At 42.6% G+C, this 20694-nt stretch overlaps 1 protein-coding gene across 1 annotated transcript; it reads right to left on the bottom strand.

Annotated features, from left to right (window-relative positions):
• Window positions 1-1561: 1561 nt before the first annotated feature.
• Window positions 1562-20501, bottom strand: SLC45A2 (solute carrier family 45 member 2). Its single transcript, XM_037373223.1, has 7 exons — window positions 19873-20501; window positions 18600-18776; window positions 15473-15798; window positions 8765-8908; window positions 7357-7480; window positions 6209-6414; window positions 1562-3407 (listed from the first exon to the last, which is right to left on the bottom strand). The coding sequence occupies exons 1-7, from the start codon at window positions 20243-20245 to the stop codon at window positions 3183-3185; spliced, it is 1575 nt and encodes a 524-aa protein (XP_037229120.1). The 5' UTR covers window positions 20246-20501; the 3' UTR covers window positions 1562-3182.
• Window positions 20502-20694: the final 193 nt, after the last annotated feature.

Below are 20694 nucleotides of genomic sequence, written 5' to 3'. Positions count from 1 at the left end.
CAACAGTTGTGACATTACTAATACTGCAAGTCCTTTAAACAAGAGAACCAAAACTTCCTTGAAGGCTGCTTGCATGACATGCCTGCTTGTTAAATGGGAATAAGTGGCAGGCGTTTGTCGGAGAAAGAAAAAAGAAAGTGTCATGAAGATGGCAGACCTGTTTCCTGCCTCATTTCATTCAACCATGACTAGTTCTGTTAAAGTGGGATGGCCAAGGAGCTGGTTATCTCAAGAAATCTCATTTTCATCTAAACATATCATTTGCATAAACTTGATATAGAGAAGATCTTTTATTTAATTTTATGTATGTGGAAATAAAACCAGATGAGAAAGATCAGACCCAAGGTACTTATAACTTTGAAACCCACATCATTGCAATAAAAGCTGATATTAAGCATAGTAACTGATCACATTGATAATCTCAAGACCTGAACTAATGTAAAAAGACAGAAAAGGTGGAACTTCTTAAATTAGTAGCACCAGCGGACAGTTCTTCAATGCCTTTAACATTTTAGATATTTTAGCATTTCTATTGCTGAAGGAAATACTTATTTCATCCCTTCTCATGAATTAGTAGCATTTTAGATTGTTTTCAGTAACAGCTGAAATAACAGTTTTTACTTCAGAATGAGCACCATCATAATTTCTCTGTTTTAAACACTGGTTTTCAAATTGTACATAGGTTTTTGCCTGTTTGCTATTTTTGATGAAGACCCAACAAGAAAGATATTATTGTGAAGTCTTAGAAACAACTATAGCATGTTTTTATGGAGACATTTCCAAAGAAAAACCAACTCTATTCTGCTCTGTGTTCTGTAGCATGCAGTGAATTTTAAAGGGAAAGATAATGAGAAAGATGATAATGTGAGCTCCTGAAGCAGTTTTCTTTGAATGAATTTTAAAATAAAAGTATTGATATACATAATGGTCACATTTCTCTCTGCAGGTTCACAATTCTTGTTATGTTGCTACAGATCTACAGTCACTCTGGGGCTTGAATCAATGCCAGTGTTTTCTTTGTGTAACAGAGCAGAGAGAGCACCGACCATTCAAATTTTAATGTTCTGATGGCGTTAAACCTCGAAGAAAATATTGACAAAGACAAAGGTAAACATTTCAAAGCTCCTTTCCCAGCCTCACACTGGAATTGGAGCTTGATGACCTCTGCTCTGGGAGTGTGGGTTTACACAGTGCTGCAAGTCCTGCAGTCCTATAAAATCAGATCACCTCCTTCCCCTGTTTTCGTGGCTCCACAGAAGCACCTCGCTCTTCCCTTAAAAATTCCTCCTCCCATGAGATACTGAGTTAGTAGAAGTCAGTGAGTTAACGATGGCATAAAGTGAATAGAGAAGACAATCATTCTTCATTTTCTGGTCTTCTCCTGTTTGTCCCGGTTGAGACCCTTGTGCTCCAGCCATCTCAGCACCTGCAGTGTGTTTGAAACACTGCCCAGGGGCTCAGTATTCCAAGCTTTTCTCTTCCGTGGGTGTGACATGAGAGGGATCCTTGAAGAGCCACAAAATGAAAGAAACCATACAACATGGCTTCTTCAAAGGCAAACGCCATTTTGGGTCTATAGTGGAGACACAATCATCAAGGAAAAGGTGGCTGAGGCTTCCATAGGCTTGTTACAATTAATTAGTGTTTATCTAAGGGAAAATTGTTTTTCCTGAGAATAAATGACTCACTCATGAAAACATAAGAAAAGGATGAAGTTGGTGCATCTCTGCAGAGGCACTTTATGCTCAAATTGAACCATTTCTTTGTGGTGTTGTCAGTTCATACCTTGCAGAGCTTCTAAGAGCTGATCACCTCAACAGTGCATTTAACAGTGTTGATTATACATGTGCAACATTTTAAAACAAACAAACACCATACCTGGTGACAGTCTCTCTGTGTCACTGTTGATTAAAAAAATTGCATTAGCAGATGGCTTCATGTGGCTTAGCACATAACATAGCAAAAGGATATGATAGTTTTCAGGACAGAGGAAGTACAGCACAAATACAGTGTACCACTTTCACAAACACAGGATTTTCAAAACTTTGGCAATATCATAAAAATAAGAATGAAGCCTTATATGAAATTAAATAGAAATAAATGGACTTAAGTATTTAGTGTACAATAATTCCTGATGGTGCTTTGCAGAACTGAATTTACTTACAATATTCCATAAAGAGAAAATGCCATTTTACTCAAAGATAGATGCATGAAGGAAATAGATGTTAGATGTATAGAGAAAACAGAGATGCTACTTCAAGGTAAATACTGTCATATCCAATGTCAAGATTCAAGCAGCTTACAGCCATTTATAAAATTATTGTTTTGGCCAAGTTTATTTTTTCAATTACAGTATCAAAGTCAAGAGGCCAGTTTTTTAAGAAGGAAGAAATGGCAGCTGTTTCCCAAAGATGGATTGTTTAGGTGCCTACACATGGATTTGCAAAACAGCCTTAGACTTTTATGACAAGCTCAGTCAGTAAGTTCATTTCATTTATACTGAAGCAGTAGGATCCAGCATAAAATAATTACTTTACAGTTGTGCTTTTAAACAGTAGGATTCAATCTTTTTTTTCTATTCCAAACATCCTTCACACCGAAATCTGCTTTTGACAGTGGCTGGGAATTAGCTGATCCCATTTAACAGTACTAGTAAGCATAACACAATTGCAGCCTGCATTGCCTTTTGCAATTGATTGCTGTTTGATTCTCTTGCAGCTTTTGACTACCAGAGAGAATATCCCCAAACTTAAGATACCTGAAAAACAAGATAAATAACTACTTTCTTCCTAATTCTGTCTATTTTTATTACTTCTTCCATTTGTCACATACTTCGTCTATTAACTTCCACAAATTGGTGATGAGGAGTTTTGTAACAACTCCCGTGTAGGGCATTGAGATACCATGGACACACACACCATCCTGTGCGACAGCGTGTTAATACACCGAAGTCAGCAGAAATGAAGTAATAAAGCAGTCAAAATAGAGAAGCTTTCAATCTGAGGCATTAGGCAACCACTTTTATCAAGTCTCTATTTTGTAAAGCTTCGGAATTGCAGCCACTCCGAGGAGGTAAGAGAGGAGGATGTGCCACCAGATCAGCATGGCAACAGCACCAGTGCTACTGACCCAGAAAGAAAACGCTCACCTGGGGAGATTTCTTCCAGTCACCTCACACAGTCCTAATCCACGTATCGAACACAAAAAGCAACAAAGCAGCAGCCGATCAGTGCCACCGTAGATGCCGAAATCACCGTGATTGCGCTGCCGGCAATGCTAACCAAGAGCCCCAGGCCAATGCCGAGAATGATCTGGGCCAGCTGGACCATGCAGGTGAGAGCGGCACAGTCAATGCCCTTCCCTCGCCCCTGATCTCCAGTTTGTTCCCCATCCTGCAGCTTCAGGTTCTGCAAATAGGCACAAAACAAACCCCGGTGAAATCAGACAACACTGACAACTCACAGCTCTCAGCCAACACACTGCCACGACCCCCACATGCAGCTTCCTCGTTCCCTTCTGTTTTTCCTGCTTGTCTCGCAGAGGTTATGGAATTTAGAGAGTTTTACAAGTGATAATAAGTTTTCCAATCTTGCCCCCAAAATGCCCCATTTCTCCCATCTGCAATTTTTCCCTGTACCCCCTCTCTCAAGGAAAGAATTGAAACTTGATTGAAAAAAAATAGCCGTTTCCTTGAAGTTCAGGTCTATTTGAGCTCTGACAAACTGACATTTCACAGTACCAGACACGCCATCATGGACAATTTAGCTCAAACTCTCATGGTTGAACGGGAGCCTCAAAGGATGTTAAGATGAGTCATACTATGTGCCACATACATAGAGAGCATAATTCATTATAATGGAGCGCTGTGCTCTGAAGTCATGGCTTAAAGCACCTAAAGGAGTCCAGTACTAACATCTAAATTTAATGCTTTTATTGCTAGGGGAAAAGAAAAAAATCCTGAAAACAAATGTCCAGACTAGGATTCTTCTACGCCATCAAAGGGCATTATTAACTACCGACTATCTGTGTGTCTGCTACGATATACATAGCAGAGCAAAAAAGCTTTATTTATTATATGCAAGCATCTCATACATAAGCACCCTGTGAGGGTGATCGATCACTGGAACAGGTTAAGCAGAGGGGTTGCGTTGTCTCCATCCTTGGAAATACTCAAACCAGACAAAACACATGACCCTGTGTGGCCCTGCTTGAGCAAGGGGGTTGGACTACATGATCTCTGAAGGTCCCTTCTATCTTCAGCTGATCTGTGATTCCCTCCAGGAAGGAACTATTCTGTTTTGCTGGAAAAATACATGACAGTGTACATATTTATTGATCTTCTTGCATAGGCTGTCAAATGAAGAAGGTTGTATTGTAAGAAAATGTTTCCATACTGTAGGCTAGCTGTGCTGCTGTCTTCTGGTATCCAAACACTCTTGGCCCTTAAGATGCTTTTTGCTTTTTGCAAGACCTATCACATTGCCTTTGAGCTGTTACCACACAAAGCTCAGAAGTACTGGAGACAGTCTCTTACTACTCCAGCAGACAAAATTGTGTTTGATCCTAGGGAACAGCAGCATGGAACAGGGACTGAAATAGTTGCATTTTAAAACTCAGCACATGATTTTGGTAGAATGCATAGTGAGGGAAAATGTCTGCTCTTTGTTCTGGAATGATACAGTTCTTTCACCTGAAATACTTCTAATGTTAGATGCAATTTTTTTGGAATTTTATCTATTTTGCTGGGCTATGCCCAGTGTTCTTATGTACCAGTAGTTCTGACCACAAATTATATGAAAGTGTAAATGAACACAATCGTGCATGAGATGTTTCCTTTTTATTTTTTCTATCTGTCTTGTGCATTATGGAAGATTTGAGCTAAACTTAACTCTATTAATATCAGATCTAACACAGAATAATAGATCACTTAACATCTTGCATAGCAAGTACCGTACAGCAAACATGAAATAATTGGTTGCCTTACAAGTAACATTTGAATATATTAGCCTATTAAAGTCCATGCACACTTCAGCAAATTTTATTTCACTTCTGTCTTGGAACAGCTCTGAATCAGAGCTAGACTACAATTCGGTTGGCCCAAGGTTAGGACTGTGATCTCACCCTAAACTGGGTTCATTCCCTGTCTTTTGTTACATCTTTCTAAAACTCTTCATCGTGATCGTTCTCTGTTGGAAGGAACAGAGAAATTAACTGAAAAATTAGGAAACAGATCTATGAAATATTTAACCACATTGAGACATCCTCCTAGGATTCAGTAGAAGAGTTAAGAGTTTTCTTGTATTCATATCCAGATTGTGATGCTTTAAAGTTGTACAGAACAGGAGGACATGTTCTGAAGGACTTGATCTAGCCCTGTGCTGGTCTCCACTATGGTTTTATGCTGGTTTTCAATGGTTCAACATTTCTTTATTAATGTTTTCAAATGTCCTCAGATATAATGAGAACTTTTCCTAAGTCTCTTTCCCAACTCTCCTTCCCAACTCTCCTTAATTCTTCTTGTTTCTAGCTCTCCCACTAACTGAAGATCCTTGAGAGAACTTTTCCATGAAAGAGCTCAACACTTTACAAGACTGAAGATCCTGCTGTGCCCAGTAATGTGATGTAAGGAATGCAAGCTTTTCCAGATTTTCCTTGGAAACAGTATTTATGCTGTGGAGGACCAAAGCCCAGACGTTTAGAGAGATAATGAGAATGTCGTATATAATTTAATACTGAACTATATAAAACTGTACTTTAATTCAATGTCTCTATTAGCTAACAGTTTTTATAACACTTTGCAATTAACTGAAATTTCTATCAGCTTCTACAGTGTGGCTATTAACCTTAGGAATTCACAAGTCAAGCCCTCAGCTAATACAGCTGGAAAGAAGGATGTAAGGAAGGCAGCATCTGAAGGCAACCCAAGTGGAGCCCTGTTATCTGCTCACTGCCTGAACACGTATTGTGAATGGCTTTGTTTCAATTGTGATGATAAATAATTATTTGTCCCAGTGTGGGACTGTTTGGAGATTCTGGAGCTGGGACTTTAACTCTGTCTGTTGGAAACTTTCCATTCCTAACATGTCATCAGAAATAGTTTGAAATTAAAATTAAAAGCTGCTGCCCAGTTCTAATCAGTTTTCTCCAAAAATAGACTAAACAGACCCAGACAGATATAAACTCACCCTTCCCTAGGCATTGAACTCACCTCTTCTTCCCTGTGATACTCTGCAATGAGGTGGAATGGTACTGTGTACAGCGTGCTGGACATGACGCCAAAGAGGGAACACAGAGCCAGAGTGGAAAAGACATTGGGAAACAAGCCAATTAATCCAGTACTCAGTCCAAAAAGTAGGTATCCAATGAAGTAAAGTCCCTTTAATCCTACGTATGGCAAAAGGATTTTCTGCAGGTCTGTGAAAAGAAAGTGAAAATGCTAAAAAGACTAAAACAAAACGGGTCACATTCATCAGGGAGTTCCTTTAGGCAGTTTTATTTTGTAAAATGCAGTGAAAGAGACAATCTTTGGAAGTTGCCTCAAGTTATTCTAGGTATAAACTTGCCAAAGAATACTTGCTCTTGCTGAGGATGGTCTTATTCTGGCATAGCCAACTCCAGAGAAGAAGCAGTTAACAACCATCCTGGAAGAAATGCCCTCTTTGACAACCTCAGTCGATGTTCACTTATAATGCAAATATTTGGCAAGGTGCTACAGCAAGGTCAGTAGTTAAGCTTCAAATGGGAAAAGATTTCTCTTGAGCCTCTTTTAGATGCTCAGTTCAGCCCCCAAAATGCTACTCATCTGAGTTTTTGGATTACAAGTAATTTTTTTTATCCTTGGTAAGAGCTATGGTGAAATCTATCTGGGGAACCGTGCTAGCATATTTACACATAATTTTGGAGAGCAAGGTTCATACTTCTGGCAGGAACTCCTACTGCATTGTGAAAGAGTTATTTTATGAGGAATGCAGACGGGGAAAGGCCATCAGAGGGACCTCCATGAACCTACAGCTACAGCACTGCTAGGTGAAAGAGCATCTCAGAATAATGTCCATGGCATCCATTTTAGTCTGGCATTGAACTCCAGGATGATTTTCAGTGTTCAGGGTCCGTTCACATGCAGAACAATGCCTGCACTCACAAAGTGACCCCTCATCATGTGGTCAGGACCTGTTCCTGTTAAGATACGAGTTTCTAACAATGCTGAGAAAGAATGTAACATTTCTTAATGTTTTAATGTGGAAAAAAATCCCAGTTAATTTGGCATCGCTTTAATTTTTTAAACAATGGCAAATAGTGAACAGTTTAAACACTGTTTCAAACACACAGTGTTGGAGTTCATTCCCGGGTACTTACAAGAATAGACTGATGAAGAAATTGCATTGACACACAGCCCCCAGCATCCCACCTCTACTCCTGTTTTGTAGGTAAGGTACAGCGTGGAGTTATGAGGCGCATAAGGACTACCCTGGTATACAACCTGAAAGAGATCACAGAGATGACAGAAGGCAAGGATGGACTGCATGTCATACAATACCTCCTTCTTACGGGAACAGGGTACCCAACACGGGGCCTCATCCCTGGTAGTCGAAGATAATTAGCATGCAAGAAATCTGTTAAGCATCCTAAGTGCCCTAACCATTCCTTCACAGTTCTCCAAGATTCACACTCATTTATCCCAGATTCTTACATCCCAGGTTCCTCCTCAGTTATTACCCTCTGCCTTTTCCTGGACTGTCCACTCTAACTTGGCTCATTCGCTCTTTTTCCTTTGGGTGTCTCATTTCCCCACTCTCCTCCTCTCTCCACTTCTGCATTCTTACCTTAGCCTTTCTTTCCCTAATTTATCTACAATTAATTTTTTAGTTTTCTTTTTCAGGCTTACCCCAACACTGCCATTTTTCCACCCAGTAATTTTCTTCTTCAGTTCCTTATCTAGGCAAGCAAAACTTTTTCTTTCAGTTGTTCATATATGCTGCGGGAAAAAAAGCCTCCCTCTCTCCTACAGACACACAAAAAGGCAAGAAACTGGGAACATGGAAACCATAGAAGAGAGGAAGTGGCAATGACAGGATTGGTGCCAGGAGCATAATTTTACCCTGGAAGAAAGGAAGCAGACAAGTTCATGTAGGCGAGAATCACTGGCAGGGACATAAGTCTTCTGCCTGGAAATGGCATGGAAAGGGGATCACTCGGTATCACAAAGGCAAATAAATGCTGGCAGAATGGACTCAGGGAAAGGTTTAAAAAAGTATAGCAGGGACAGCCAAGTTCAAGGAGACAAGAGCTTTCAGCTACCAAGTAGCTCACTGTGTGCAAGGAGCTGCAGAACCTGAGGCCAGGGAGGCCGTGGTGCAGGTAGACAGCCTTGTGCCGACAGTGGCTATGCACCAGGGTAAGGCCAGCTGCATCCAGGCAACATCACCATCACTCTAGTTAGGGAACCTGCCCACCTCAGAGCGGCTCCAAAGCCAAAGCAGAGAATGGATGTTTGGAACAGCTCTGAGAGCTTCATTTGGAACAGTTAAATAGACACGAACAGCCTTAGAAATACTAAAAGGTTTTCCCCAAAGATCCAACAGACTGGCTCAGAATGAGGGCCTGAGATCAATTAGCTGTTTTACAAAATTCTTGTTGAGCCATTCAGATACAACTGGCTCTGCCCTCACTGTTATTTCTTCAGGATGAAAACACTGCCTCAGTTTTTTTGGTGGAGGAGGAGATGCTACAAAGAAGAAGCAGCAAGAGCATTTCATGCTATTACCTGTCCCATGAAATCCGTGAAGAAGAGCATGTTGGATAGGAAAGCCATCCATCCAAGGAGGTGGCTCACACACAGATAGCGATAGTGGGATGGCATGCTTAAAAGTGTCTTCAAGAGTGATTTAAGGGTCATCCGCCTTTGATCCTAAAAGCAAGTATTTAACAATAATACTGTATTACTTCCCTGAAGCCAATAAAATAGTTGACAGCAAATGAAGAAGGCCTCAGTATCTTTCCATTACCAAATTTCCAAGGATTTTTGGGTTTAGCTAGGAAGGTTTGCTTGGGTAGTGAATGTCCTTCAACATATATTTGATTTGTAGAGCCACTGGCTAATAAAGTGATCTGAAAGCTTCATAGAGACTCAGGGAGAGCTGGGGTATCAGTACTGATGTAACATTTCTTGCTGTTATAATCAGTAAGATTATTATTTACTTGTAGAATAAATGAAAAAAAAAAAAGCAAACCACAATCAGAAACGAAACTAATTTCTTTATGGAAACAAACAGCTTTATATTAAAAATTTAAAGCTGCACAGAAAAAATGAAATTCAGAATACTTTCTGAGAATTAAAACGTATCAGCTGTGGAATATGGCATTTCTGAGACTTCATTCCCATTCCCTTCTGTGCTGGAGTTTAGCACACTAGAAAACTTCACCTTTTCTGGCATATCATGAGAATCCCACTATGTACTGTCCTCCTCTCCATGAATCACAGAGTGGTTGAGGTTGGAAGGCACCTCTAGAGGTCATCTAGTCCAAGTCCCCCTACTCAAGCAGGGCCACCTACAGGTGGATGCCCTGGATGATGTCCAGACAGCTTTTGAATATGTCCAAGGATGGAGACTCCACATCTCCGGGCAACCTGTTCCAGCGCTCAGTCACCCTCACAGTGAAAAGTATTTCCTGATGTCCAGAGGAAAACTCCTGTGTTTCAGTTTGTGTCCATTGCCTCTGGTCCTGTCACTGGGGACCAGTGAAAACAGCCTGGCTCTATTGTCTTTGCACCCTCCCTTCAGGTAATTAGATACATTGATGAGAGTCCCCCTACAATTTCTCTTCTCCAGGCTAAACAGTCACAGATTTCTCGGCCTTTCCTCATATGTAAAGTGCTCTGGACCCTTAAGTCATCTTTGTGGCCCTCCACTGGACTCTGTTGACTGTATCTATGTCTCTCTTCTACTGGGCAGCCCAGAACTGATTGACAGAATCCTTGAATTGTAGAATCATTTAGGTTGGATCATAAAATCCAATTGTTAACTCAGGACAGCCAAGTCCATCACTAAACCATGTCCCTAAGCTCTGCATCTACACATTTTTAAAGCACTTTCAGGGATGGTGATTCCACCACATCCGCCTTGGCCACCTGGGCACACGGGGGGCTCATGCCCAGCCGGCTGCCGACCAGCCCCCCCAGGCCCTTTCCCCCCAGGCAGTTCCCAGCCCCCTGCCCCCAGCCCGCAGCGCTGCGGGGGCTGGTGTGACCCACGGGCAGGGCCCGGCACTGAGCCTGGTTGACCCTCACACAACTGGCCTGGGCCCATCGCTCCAGCCTGCCCAGACCCCCCTGCAGAGCCTCCTGCCCTCCCGCAGATCAACGCTCCCCCCAGCTGGGGGTCACCTGTGAACTCACTGAGGGGGCACTCGGTCCCCTCACCCAGATCGTTGGTAAAGATATGAAACAGGACTGGCCCCAACACTGGGCCCTGGCCACCAGCTGGATGTAACTCCATTCCCCACCTCTCTCTGGACTCAGCCGGCTCTTGACCCAGCACAGAGCACACCCACCCAAGCCACGAGCAGCCCGTGTCTCCAGGAGAATGCTGTGGGAGATGGTGTCAAAGCCTTTACTAACATCCAGGTAGACAACATCCACAGCCTTTCCCTCATCCACTTGGTGGGTCATCGTCTTGTAGAAGGAGATCAGGTCCATCTGCCTTTCATAACCCCATGCTGGCTGGGCCTGATCCCCTGGTTGTCCTGCATGTGCCACGGGATGGCAGCCAGGATGATGTGCTCCATAACCTTCCCTGGCACCGAGGTCAGGCTGGCAGGCCTGTAGCTGCCTGGATCCTCCTTCCTGCCCTTCTTGTACCTACAAGACTGGTGTCACGTTGGCTGACCTCCAGTCTTCTGAGACCTCCTCACTTAGCCAGCACTGTTGATATATGATGGAGCGTGGCTTGGCCCCACCAGCTCCCTCAGTGCCCTCGGGTGGATCCCATCCAGCCCCACAGACTGGTGTGTCTCAGTGGAGCAGCAGGTCACTGACCGTTTCCTCCTGGACTGTGGGGACTCCATTCTGCTCCTCCTCACCCTGTCTTCCAGCTCAGGGGCTCAGTACCCAGAGGGAAGCTGGGCTTGCTGTGAAAGACTGAGGCAAGAAAGCATTAAGCACCTCAGCCTTTTCCTCATCCTTTGTGGCAGCGTTCCCCCCCGCATCCAATGAAGGATGCAGATTATCCTTGGCCCTCCTTCTGTTTCTCATGTATTTGTAAAACATTTTTGTCATCTTTTACAGCAGTGGCCAGCCTGAGTTCTAGCTGGGCTTTCTCCTCTCCATCTTCCCCCTGCATAACCTCACGACACCGCTATAGCCCTCCAGGGTTGCCTGCCCCTTCTTCCAAAGGTGGAAAACTCTGCTTTTTCCCCCTGAGTTCCAGCCAAAGCTCTCTGCTCAGCCAGGCTGGTCTTTCCTCCTGGTTTATCTTTTGGCACATGGGGACAGGCTGCTCCTGAGCCTTTAGGACTTCCTTCTGGAAGACTGCCCAGCCCTCCTGGACCCCTTGGCCCTTCAGAACTGTCTCCCAAGGGGCTCTGTCAACCAGCCTCCTAACCAGGCCAAAGTCGGCCCTCCAAAGTCCAGCCTCTTCCTTGCTTCTCCGAGAATTAAAAACTCAATCATCTCATGATCGCTATGCCCAAGATGTCCTCCAGCCACCACTTCACCCACCAGTCCCTCCCTGCCTGTAACCAGCAGACCCAGCAGGACATCTCCCCTGGCTGGCTCACTGACCAGCTGTGTCAGGAAGGTCTCTTCCACACCCTCCAGGAACCTCCCAGACTGTTTCCTCTCTGCTGTGCTGTATTTCCAGCAGACATCTGGCAAGCTGGAAGTCCCTCATGAAGGACTCCCCCCAGTGAGGACTAGCAAATGTGAGACTCCTCCCAGCTGCTTGTAGAACATTTGATCTGCCTCTTCATCCTGGTTGGGTGGTCTATAACAGACTCCCACCAGGATATCCGCCTTGTTGGCCTTCCCCTGATCCTTACCCATAAACATTTGACCTTGTTACCACCATTCAGCTCTAGGCAGTCAAAACGCTCCCTAACATGCAGAGTTATCCCACTGCCTTTCCATCTTTATCCCTTCTGAAGAGTTTGTAGCCATCTGCTGCAGCACTCCAGCCATGAGAGTTATCCCACCATGTTTCTGTGATGGCAACTACGTCATAGCCTTTCTGCTGCATGATGCCTTGGCACTTCCTGCTGCACAATGAAACAGGGAGAGACTGTGATACGTCACAGGAGACACAGCACCACTCAAAAATCCTAGCACCCAGCTAACGTGAGCTCCAGCACCTAAACACCTAACAGCACGGCAGAAATAACTCATTTCAAAATCATGACATTATTGATGCTGGTTAACCAATCTCACTGATGGGGCAAAAGAAAATTTCTCACCACCTTCAGCACCCCACCATGTCTTCCTCCTCCTTGTCTGAGCCTTGTACTTCAAAATTCTCTCTCAATTTCTTTTCCAGTCACATTCATCAGATCACTTCTATCACTTGAATTTTTTTTTAGTACTGTAGGTGTGCTTGCTGTCAGGAATTTGCAACACACAATTCTTACTGCTTTAAAGCTCCTGCATGATTCTTTGCTTTTAAAGAGAAGAAGATATTACTTTATCTGTGCATGATGGAACACTTCCGATTTTCTCTAGTGATGTGTGGAGGCAACAGTGCTGGGAGAGATGATAAAGGAAGCTGTATGGTCATGAAATGTGGAAGAACTGTAAAAGTTATGTTCATTATTGGAAAGCTGAATTTTGTCTTCAATTTGCTGTTAAGATAATGACATTTTTTAGTTCCTTCTCTCAGTGTTCTACTCACTTTTCACAATTCTGCTTTCCTTTGAACTAGGTTATGTTCAAGCTACTCTATGAATAATCACCATGTATAAAGTTGGAAAATACTTTGCTCCAGTGGGCGAATTTTAATCCTCACAGGAATGCCAAAATTGAAGTTGCTGACTTTCACCTTGAACTGCATATTGTCCAAATCCCTTGGAATTTCTCTGGGTATCACTTTCTCTTTTAAACAAGGTAAGCATTCTCTTCTTCCACAGTTAAAAAAACAAAACCAAGAATTCCATGTTGACTCATTAGAGTTATTTCAAAGATAATTACTATCATTTCAAATGGCATTTATTTTGTTCAACTCTTCCACATAGTTCTTTAAAACAGCCTTTCCAATTAAAGGGTTAATGTAAGGTTGGAACTAAAAAGGAAACTGCTATAATTACAAACAATAATTTGACAGCTAGATAGAAATTCTTGCTTTGTATTTAGAGATTTTAAAGAGTGGAAATGGAAAAGTTTAACACACACATTCAATACACACCAACACACAAACCCCACAGGGATTTAAATGACATGCTGAAGTTTGGCTCCATTTAAGTGCCTTATCCTTCAAAAGCTCACAATACACATTTTCTCTATAGAATCACTACAACTAGTGATTCATAAGGATACAGAGGCACCAATGTGACTTGGGTTTTATGGCAGTAGATCCTGAGTAATTTGGCACCATACTAAAGAACAAAAAATGAATCACTTCGGATGTTGGTTCATACTGTAACAGATCAAATCTCATTAATAATCATGGAAGCTATTAGCACGCAAGAGCACAGTCCTGAATTTAGAAGATATAAGGCCATGATGCCTGCAGGGGTGAAAAAAAAAAAAAGGAGACACAGAAAAACAGGAAGCCAAACCATTTCTTCAAGGAAGCAATTATAGTAATGAATGAACTCAGAAAACATGAGCCACAACAGACATACCATCAAGTCAGTGAGTGTCTAGAATTTATACACAGCCAGATACATCAAAGAAACATGAGACAGATCAAAGCACTGTATGCCTCTGACAGGCTGTCCAGTGAAAAATATAGAGAGGAGGGCAATGGCAGAAGCTTGCCCACAGCAGACACCAGAGCTTCACCCTCACGTGTCAGACATTACAAATTCAGCAGAATTAGCTCTTCTGTTCCCCTCGCTTTCACTGCGTCTGCTCTCTCTTCTTTATTTACCATCCTTTCTTTGGAGCATACATGGGCCAAGCAGTCAATGACACTCAGCATATCTGACAATTTGGAGGATGCTCACAGTTAATAGTGCTGGTGAAGGATGCTGGATGCTCAAGCTGGCCTACAGTGGGGAAATAGGGACAGCATCTCAGACAGCTAGCCAAATTCTCCCAGCAAACTGTTGCTTTGCTGTCTGCCCCTCTCCGTGTTTGTCTGGCATTCTCATCAGGCAGTGTTCATCTTTCATGTTACCTTTGTGTTGCATTTGGTGTAATATATATGTAAAAAACAAAAATATTTTCTTTGGGTTAGGAATACCCAGTGCTATTATAATACACATGATAAATAGTAAAAAGATAATATATCCTTTTTATTTGTAGCTTAAACATGAGCTTAGGTTTCCAACCACCTGCACATTCTCAGTATTTTTATCCGATTAATCAAGAAACTGTATCAGGAATAGGCATACAAGATGCCAAGAGACAAGAAATGAAATTAAAACAAGCAACTATTTCATCACTTATTGTTATACTAGGAGCCAAATATATACATTAGCCTTTGTTTACCTATGGTACCATTAGACTGCAGTGAGGATTCCTAGCAATAAAAGTCAGCAACAAAACAGCAAAAAAGGTCTGTTCCCAAGACCTTTCTAGAAATGTGCTCTCCAGATATTTTTCAAGCAGATTCACCTTTTCCTAGCTGCCTTAGATTGAAGCCAATCTCTCGTGAAAATGCTGCAGAAACAGTGATGATTCCAAAGTATTCGCTATTCCCTCCCACTATTCCTATTCCCAAAGTTCTGCCAAAGGCACAGCTACATCACTTCAAAATGAAACTAAAACTCCAGAAACGAGGTAGCATTGCTGTAGAAGTAGCAATTTTAAACACATCAGTACAGTCAACAAATCCTCAATGAAATGCGGAGCAACACCAAACCCAAATGTTAGACCAGGGAACAAACACTTCATATGTATTACGTATGAAAGTTGTGGACTTTCAGTGGGAGTTTCAGATTTATATCAAAGATTAATGGTGTCTAGTCCTTGTCCACAACTTAGTGTTAATTCTATCAGGACTAAAGAACAAAGTAGGTTGTCTCAACAAAGTTCACATGAGGAGGATATCAAAAGACTGACATAGAGCAGAAACATGAACCTGGTTCTCCCTCATTCCTGCCAACTGTTCCAAGCACCAGGACTAGTCTGTCTCATTCCTCTCACTAGAAACACTGTATAAATAAAATAAAAGGTAGCAGGCTTTCTCCTGACCCTGTATCATGGTGGAAGGTTCTTTTTTTTGTGTGTGTGAAAGGGTCCATTCCAAATAGTCACCGTTAGCTAAATGAAGGGTCTCCAAGGATGCAATGATATGGCTTACAAAACCGCCTCTGCACTTACCTCTGTACATGCTGTAACAGTGCAGTTCCCTGGTTTAGCTGCAGCCTTTATTTCAGTACATGTTGATTTTAAGTACCCATTCTTGATTTCCTCCTCTATGGAGCTATATTTATAGGATTCGGTCACTTCCAACAAGAACTTTGTCTCTTCGTTTTCATCTCTGAGAGGGACTTCAGGAATACTGCGCAGATGTAATGTAAGGCAGATTAGGAAAACCAAGGCTGCAAAGAAGAAAATCACCTGGAATTCTGACTGCAAGGAGTATCCTAGTACAGTTTGACCCCAGTCCACAGCACCCGTCAGGTAACCCAGGGCTCCTCCCAAACCTATGGGGGTAGGAAAAAAGGAGAAAAAAGATCTACTGGCATCGATAAAATAAACAAACAGCACACTATAAACCTCAGCATGTGATCCCCTCTAGAAGCAACTGAATAATCACTCTTCAGATAATTAACCACAAGAAATAGGAATACTGAGCTAATTGCATACATGAGCAGTCACCAAAATATCTCTTGAAAAATCTTCTCAACAGAGCTCTCCAAAAAACACCTGAACATATAGCAACATGGGCCTCCGTCTCTTTTCTTGACTCATTGAAGCTTTATTTTCTTTGAAATGGTGAGTCATACAAAATAAAATTGTACTGAAATTTATGGCTTTTTTAAAACTTCACAGAACAAGCAAACATTTTTAAATTATGTTGAAACTATCTATAGTTTAGACTTTGTAAAATGTATTTTATATATCTGACTAAACAGAAATACTGTCTCCATGTGAAATTCTTAAAAAAGCAAATAAACACATTTGGGTTTAGTTATCAAAATCCAAGCACCTTGCCATTCAGAAACCAAAAAGGACCAAGTACAAATGTGTAATTCTGTTTACTGATTTTCTCAGAAAAGTTAGAATAAAAGGTAAGATGAGAATGGTATCTTGCATCTTGAAGTTAATAAAAGCAGTGTTCAGTCCTATTTTTTTACAATTTCTTCTTTTTGTTACTAGTGCACACCACTTCAGAAGCACAAGAAGTGCACACTGTTATGTACAGTACAGAGCTCTGGTAAGGGAAGCAGCTTTGTGGGGTCCTGACACCTTGTTAGCCAGGCGGCTCTGCAGGACGTGGGAGTTCAGCAGGACAGAGGCATTTGAAGGACTTGGAAGTATTTCTGCTCTTCTGCTTAGGAGAACCAAAGACAATGTGCGGCAGAACCATTCTAACAAAAAGTAACATCAGTAACAGGACCTACATTTGCTTCACTTACAAAACATGGGATTTTGATTTCATTCTGGGCTTTCTGTACTTTTTTCCCTCTTAGGTCTGATTATGTCCCTCCCTCATTGTGTCCTACTGCATTTTACAGGGGACTATATCCTTGCTTGTTCGCATGAAAAACAATCAAAGCTGTTAATAACTTTTTGAAGAAAACCTACACTAAATATTTGTACAGGGTGAATATTTGATGTTCGAGGTTGTCTTTGTATACTGTTTTGATAAAAAGCAATCACGATACTGGCATGCAGTCTGAGTGTTGCATGTTGGATACATGTACTCTTCCCTCCACTTGTCTCCAGTGGCTGTTCAGTTTTGTAACTGCAAAAAACCTTAAACTGAAGACAAACTGGGGAGCAAAATCTTGGAGGTATTTAGTACAGAAAGAAGGAAGTCAGGGAAACAGTACCTAAAACAGGAGTTAGAAAAGAAATGGGAGGATTGCTGTCTATGTCTAATAGGGGTAGAGCAAGGAATGATAAAAGTAAATTGTACGGAATGGACATTAAGATTAGATTTTAGGGGAAACTGCCTAACAACAAGGCCAGTGAAGTGCTGGAACACACTGCCTTGGCAGGGCTGCAGAACCCCTGTCAAGGGATGATTTCAAGAACAGGCTAGGCAACTGCCCATCAGGAAGAGTTAAGATACTGATGCTCTTGCTATAGAGGGCACAGGGTGCTGGATCAAGTACTGCAATTTGTTCCAGTCTTTTTGACAAGATTTGTTCCGCGTCCCTTTTCACAGCTAAATCTGTGGCTCCAAATTTGGAAATCAAACCTTTTTAGTATCATACAAGGAGAAACTGCAAGGAGTTCTGCTGAAGGTAACAATATACAGAGACTCACTCCCCTCTCTGTCCATAAAAGTGATTGTTAAAAATTTTATCTGTCAGTTTCTAATGGATAATAATGATTTCATTCCCATGTGGCTTTCAGGCTCCCTTTTAATCTGTGTTCCTGGACACAGCTGTTCATGTATCCAAAATCAGATGTTGTCAATAGCTACTACACCTCACTCCTCGGCTGGAGTAACTGCCGCTGAAGCTACACGCCTCTGCTCTCAGTACAGCTCTGTAGCCACAAAAATATGCATCAACACAGACTGCATGACGTCTGATCCAGTCTGGTCTTTGTCTAGTCCTTTCACAGCGACTTCTCCCAGACAGAGATGGAAGCTCCTCCCAGTTCACATTACAGCTACGCAGCCTTATCTGTCTTCCCTGTGCATTTTCTCAGCACAGGGCTCATGTAGCGCAGAAGGTTTCCTTCTGCAACTCAGCAACATTTCAAACATGTATAAAGGCAAACAAAGCGCTTCATTTGCCAGAACCTGGACTGAACCACTTGGACTTATTTTTGGAAGCTGTGAAGTTCTGAATTTTGCGCAAAACTACTTCTAGACAGGAAGGCAGCCCATACTGGAGTACGGCTGAAGAATGGGAATCAACTCTTCTGGTTTGTGCAGCTCTTGCTCTATGTCAAAATGTAATTTTTAGTGTGCTATGGCAAGGAAACAAGTTATATCTCTTAATTTTTACTTCCCAAAAACTTGAAAAAAAACCCAGAACGTGCTGAATAAACACTACTTCACTTTTTTATATGATTAATTGCTCTTAGTTAAATCATGACTATGTTGCTGTAAATGCCTGCAGCCTTCTGCAGCAGAATCCTTCTAGCAGCAATCACAAGTTGCTGCTCTCTGGAGTAGTGAAAACCCAGCAACAAAAGACTCGTGACTGAAGCGCCAGATCAGATGATCAGTTCATTCAAGATTAGAAACACAGTGAGGATAAAACCCATGCAATTACCTTCCCCTCCTTCCAGAGGTACGGCGGAAAAGAAGGGATCTGAGTACCTGTAAAGAGGGCGTGGTAATGCAGACCCTTCTCCTTATCCTGATGGGAGCAGACATCAAATAAATATGCTTTGATGGGGCCATCAATAAAATCAGCTGCAAAATCAAAAAGCACTACTCCCAGCATGGTAATGACTATTGCCCATGTCCGCTGCTTGTCTCTCTCCCCGTTGAAAGCTACAAAAAGAAAAACACCCTCATTCTGACAGCCACATTGCCATGTCCTGCATAACTGCATATTATCTTTCTTGATACGTCTAAATCTAAACAATGCTTAGTTAGGTGAGAGAAAGCAGTGATACCAGAATCACATCAGAGAAGTGGGATAACCGAATCGGTGTAGTGCTGAGCTCTGCTAGGCTGACTTACTGTCTTGACTCAGCACAAGCTCAGGGTACTCCAAGCTCCACAATCAAGAGCATCACTAGCCTTAATCTACTCCTTCGCACCTCCATGGCACGCTCTGGCAGCCAAACACACATGCATTTTGTAGCATTTTTTTTGTTTTATTCTATTTATCCCACTCTCACTTTGTTTTAAATAATCAAGGCTTGACTGTAACATCTTTTTTGGGGGGCAAATGAATACAAGTACAGTCAACACCAATGATATCCAGGAAGAGAGAGGAGAATAAATCAATCCATAAAAACACATGCTTCCCCCCTCTGCCAAGCCATAATGACAGCAACAACTTTCCATCAAGATTTTGTGAAGTTACAACTCAAGCTGAACTCTAACAGTGTCTAGGGATGTCACACCTATTTGATTTCTCACATTCCAGGTGCAACACGGTTTCCAAGGAGTTGCAGATTTCTCTTATTTACCAGCATGACACAGCCCTGAGTCAAGCCTGCGCTGCAATAATTAACACTAACCCATCTAAAATAGATACTCTGTTTGGAAGCATATTACATCACAAAACCAATGTTGATCATTTAACTTAACAAGGTAGATTTTAGTTTGCAAAAACTTCTCTGGGCCTAATCAGTGCTTTATTTGTATGAACTGATCAGGAACCCACATCAACACACAACATACTGTAATCACATGCACAAACTACAGAACACAATGTACAGGGTACATAACATGCAGTGTTGGGATTGAACATATATGCAGATTTCAGTGTTCCCCAGCTCCTTCAATGCAGCTGAGTAACACAATACCCAATTTTAAGTCCATTTTAGCAGAGGGAAAAAGGGAGCCCTCTTTTCTCTCTGATTCAAAAGGCTAGGATGAGTTTTGTCTGTCAGCACAGCGCATGCCCCTCACTCACCTGAGATTATCACGTCCCCATTGAGGTACAAAGCCATGCCCAACAGCATTATGATGCCCAGACCCAGAATGTAAGGTCGCCTCCTGCCCCAGCTACAGGTGCAGTGATCACTGGCTGAACCTACCACAGGCTGCAGCATGAAGCCCAGGATAGGGCTGATGAGCCACACCAGGCTGTAGAGGTTCTTGGGCAGCCCTACACTGAGCAGCACCGGCGTGACAAAGGCGGCCTCCACGGCATAGCAGAACTCCCGGCCAAACATCACCATGCTGTGCATGACCAGCCTTCCCACCGATCGCTTCCTTGGCACCACCGCTCCAGCCGTCAGCACAGATCGCAGCAGAGCCTCCTCCTTCTCCCTGGTGCTGTCCATGTCAGCCTTGGCCACCTCAGAAGTGGGTGGAAGAGCCCTGTGGAAACTCTTTCGTTAAGGTCAGCGCTCTGGCTAAGCGCAGCGCTCTGGCCAGCCGGTGCTGCCTGCTCGGGCTGACATGGAGCCCAGATCATATGCTGGGTGGGATCGGTCTGCGCTGGGGGAGGGACTCACATACTTTCATGGCTCTGCGATCACAAGTTATGCAAGGAAGGGGGCAGGGAAGCGTGTGTTAACATCAGCAGGTCTGAGCTCTTGGGCGTCTGCAAAGCTCCCAACTATCCACAGCTAAAGAATTACTGTTTAAGCACAAAACACACATATAACGAGAACATATATCACACGGGCAAGATGCATGACTAGCCAGACACAAAGCTATTCCTTTTGCTGCCGTAAGACAGCGGTACTACCACGAATCCAGAGCCCTCATCTTTCCATTCAGCAAACAT

Source organism: Falco rusticolus, chromosome Z (genome assembly GCF_015220075.1).
Source record: "Falco rusticolus isolate bFalRus1 chromosome Z, bFalRus1.pri, whole genome shotgun sequence".
Taxonomy (NCBI): Eukaryota; Metazoa; Chordata; class Aves; order Falconiformes; family Falconidae; genus Falco; species Falco rusticolus.
The sequence above is the reverse complement of the archived record's forward strand: the minus strand, read 5'-3'. Positions and strand labels throughout refer to the sequence as shown.

Bases quoted from the DNA above. Each gene is read 5' to 3' on its own strand.
- SLC45A2 (XM_037373223.1), bottom strand. From the start codon at position 20,245: ATGGACAGCACCAGGGAGAAGGAGGAGGCTCTGCTGCGATCTGTGCTG. The intron at 15,799-18,599 runs GTACTCAGATCC...CTACCCCCATAG, and splicing joins TTACCACGCCCTCTTTACAG to GTTTGGGAGGAGCCCTGGGT. The intron at 3,408-6,208 runs GTGAGTTCAATG...GCCTATTTGCAG, and splicing joins AGTATCACAGGGAAGAAGAG to AACCTGAAGCTGCAGGATGG.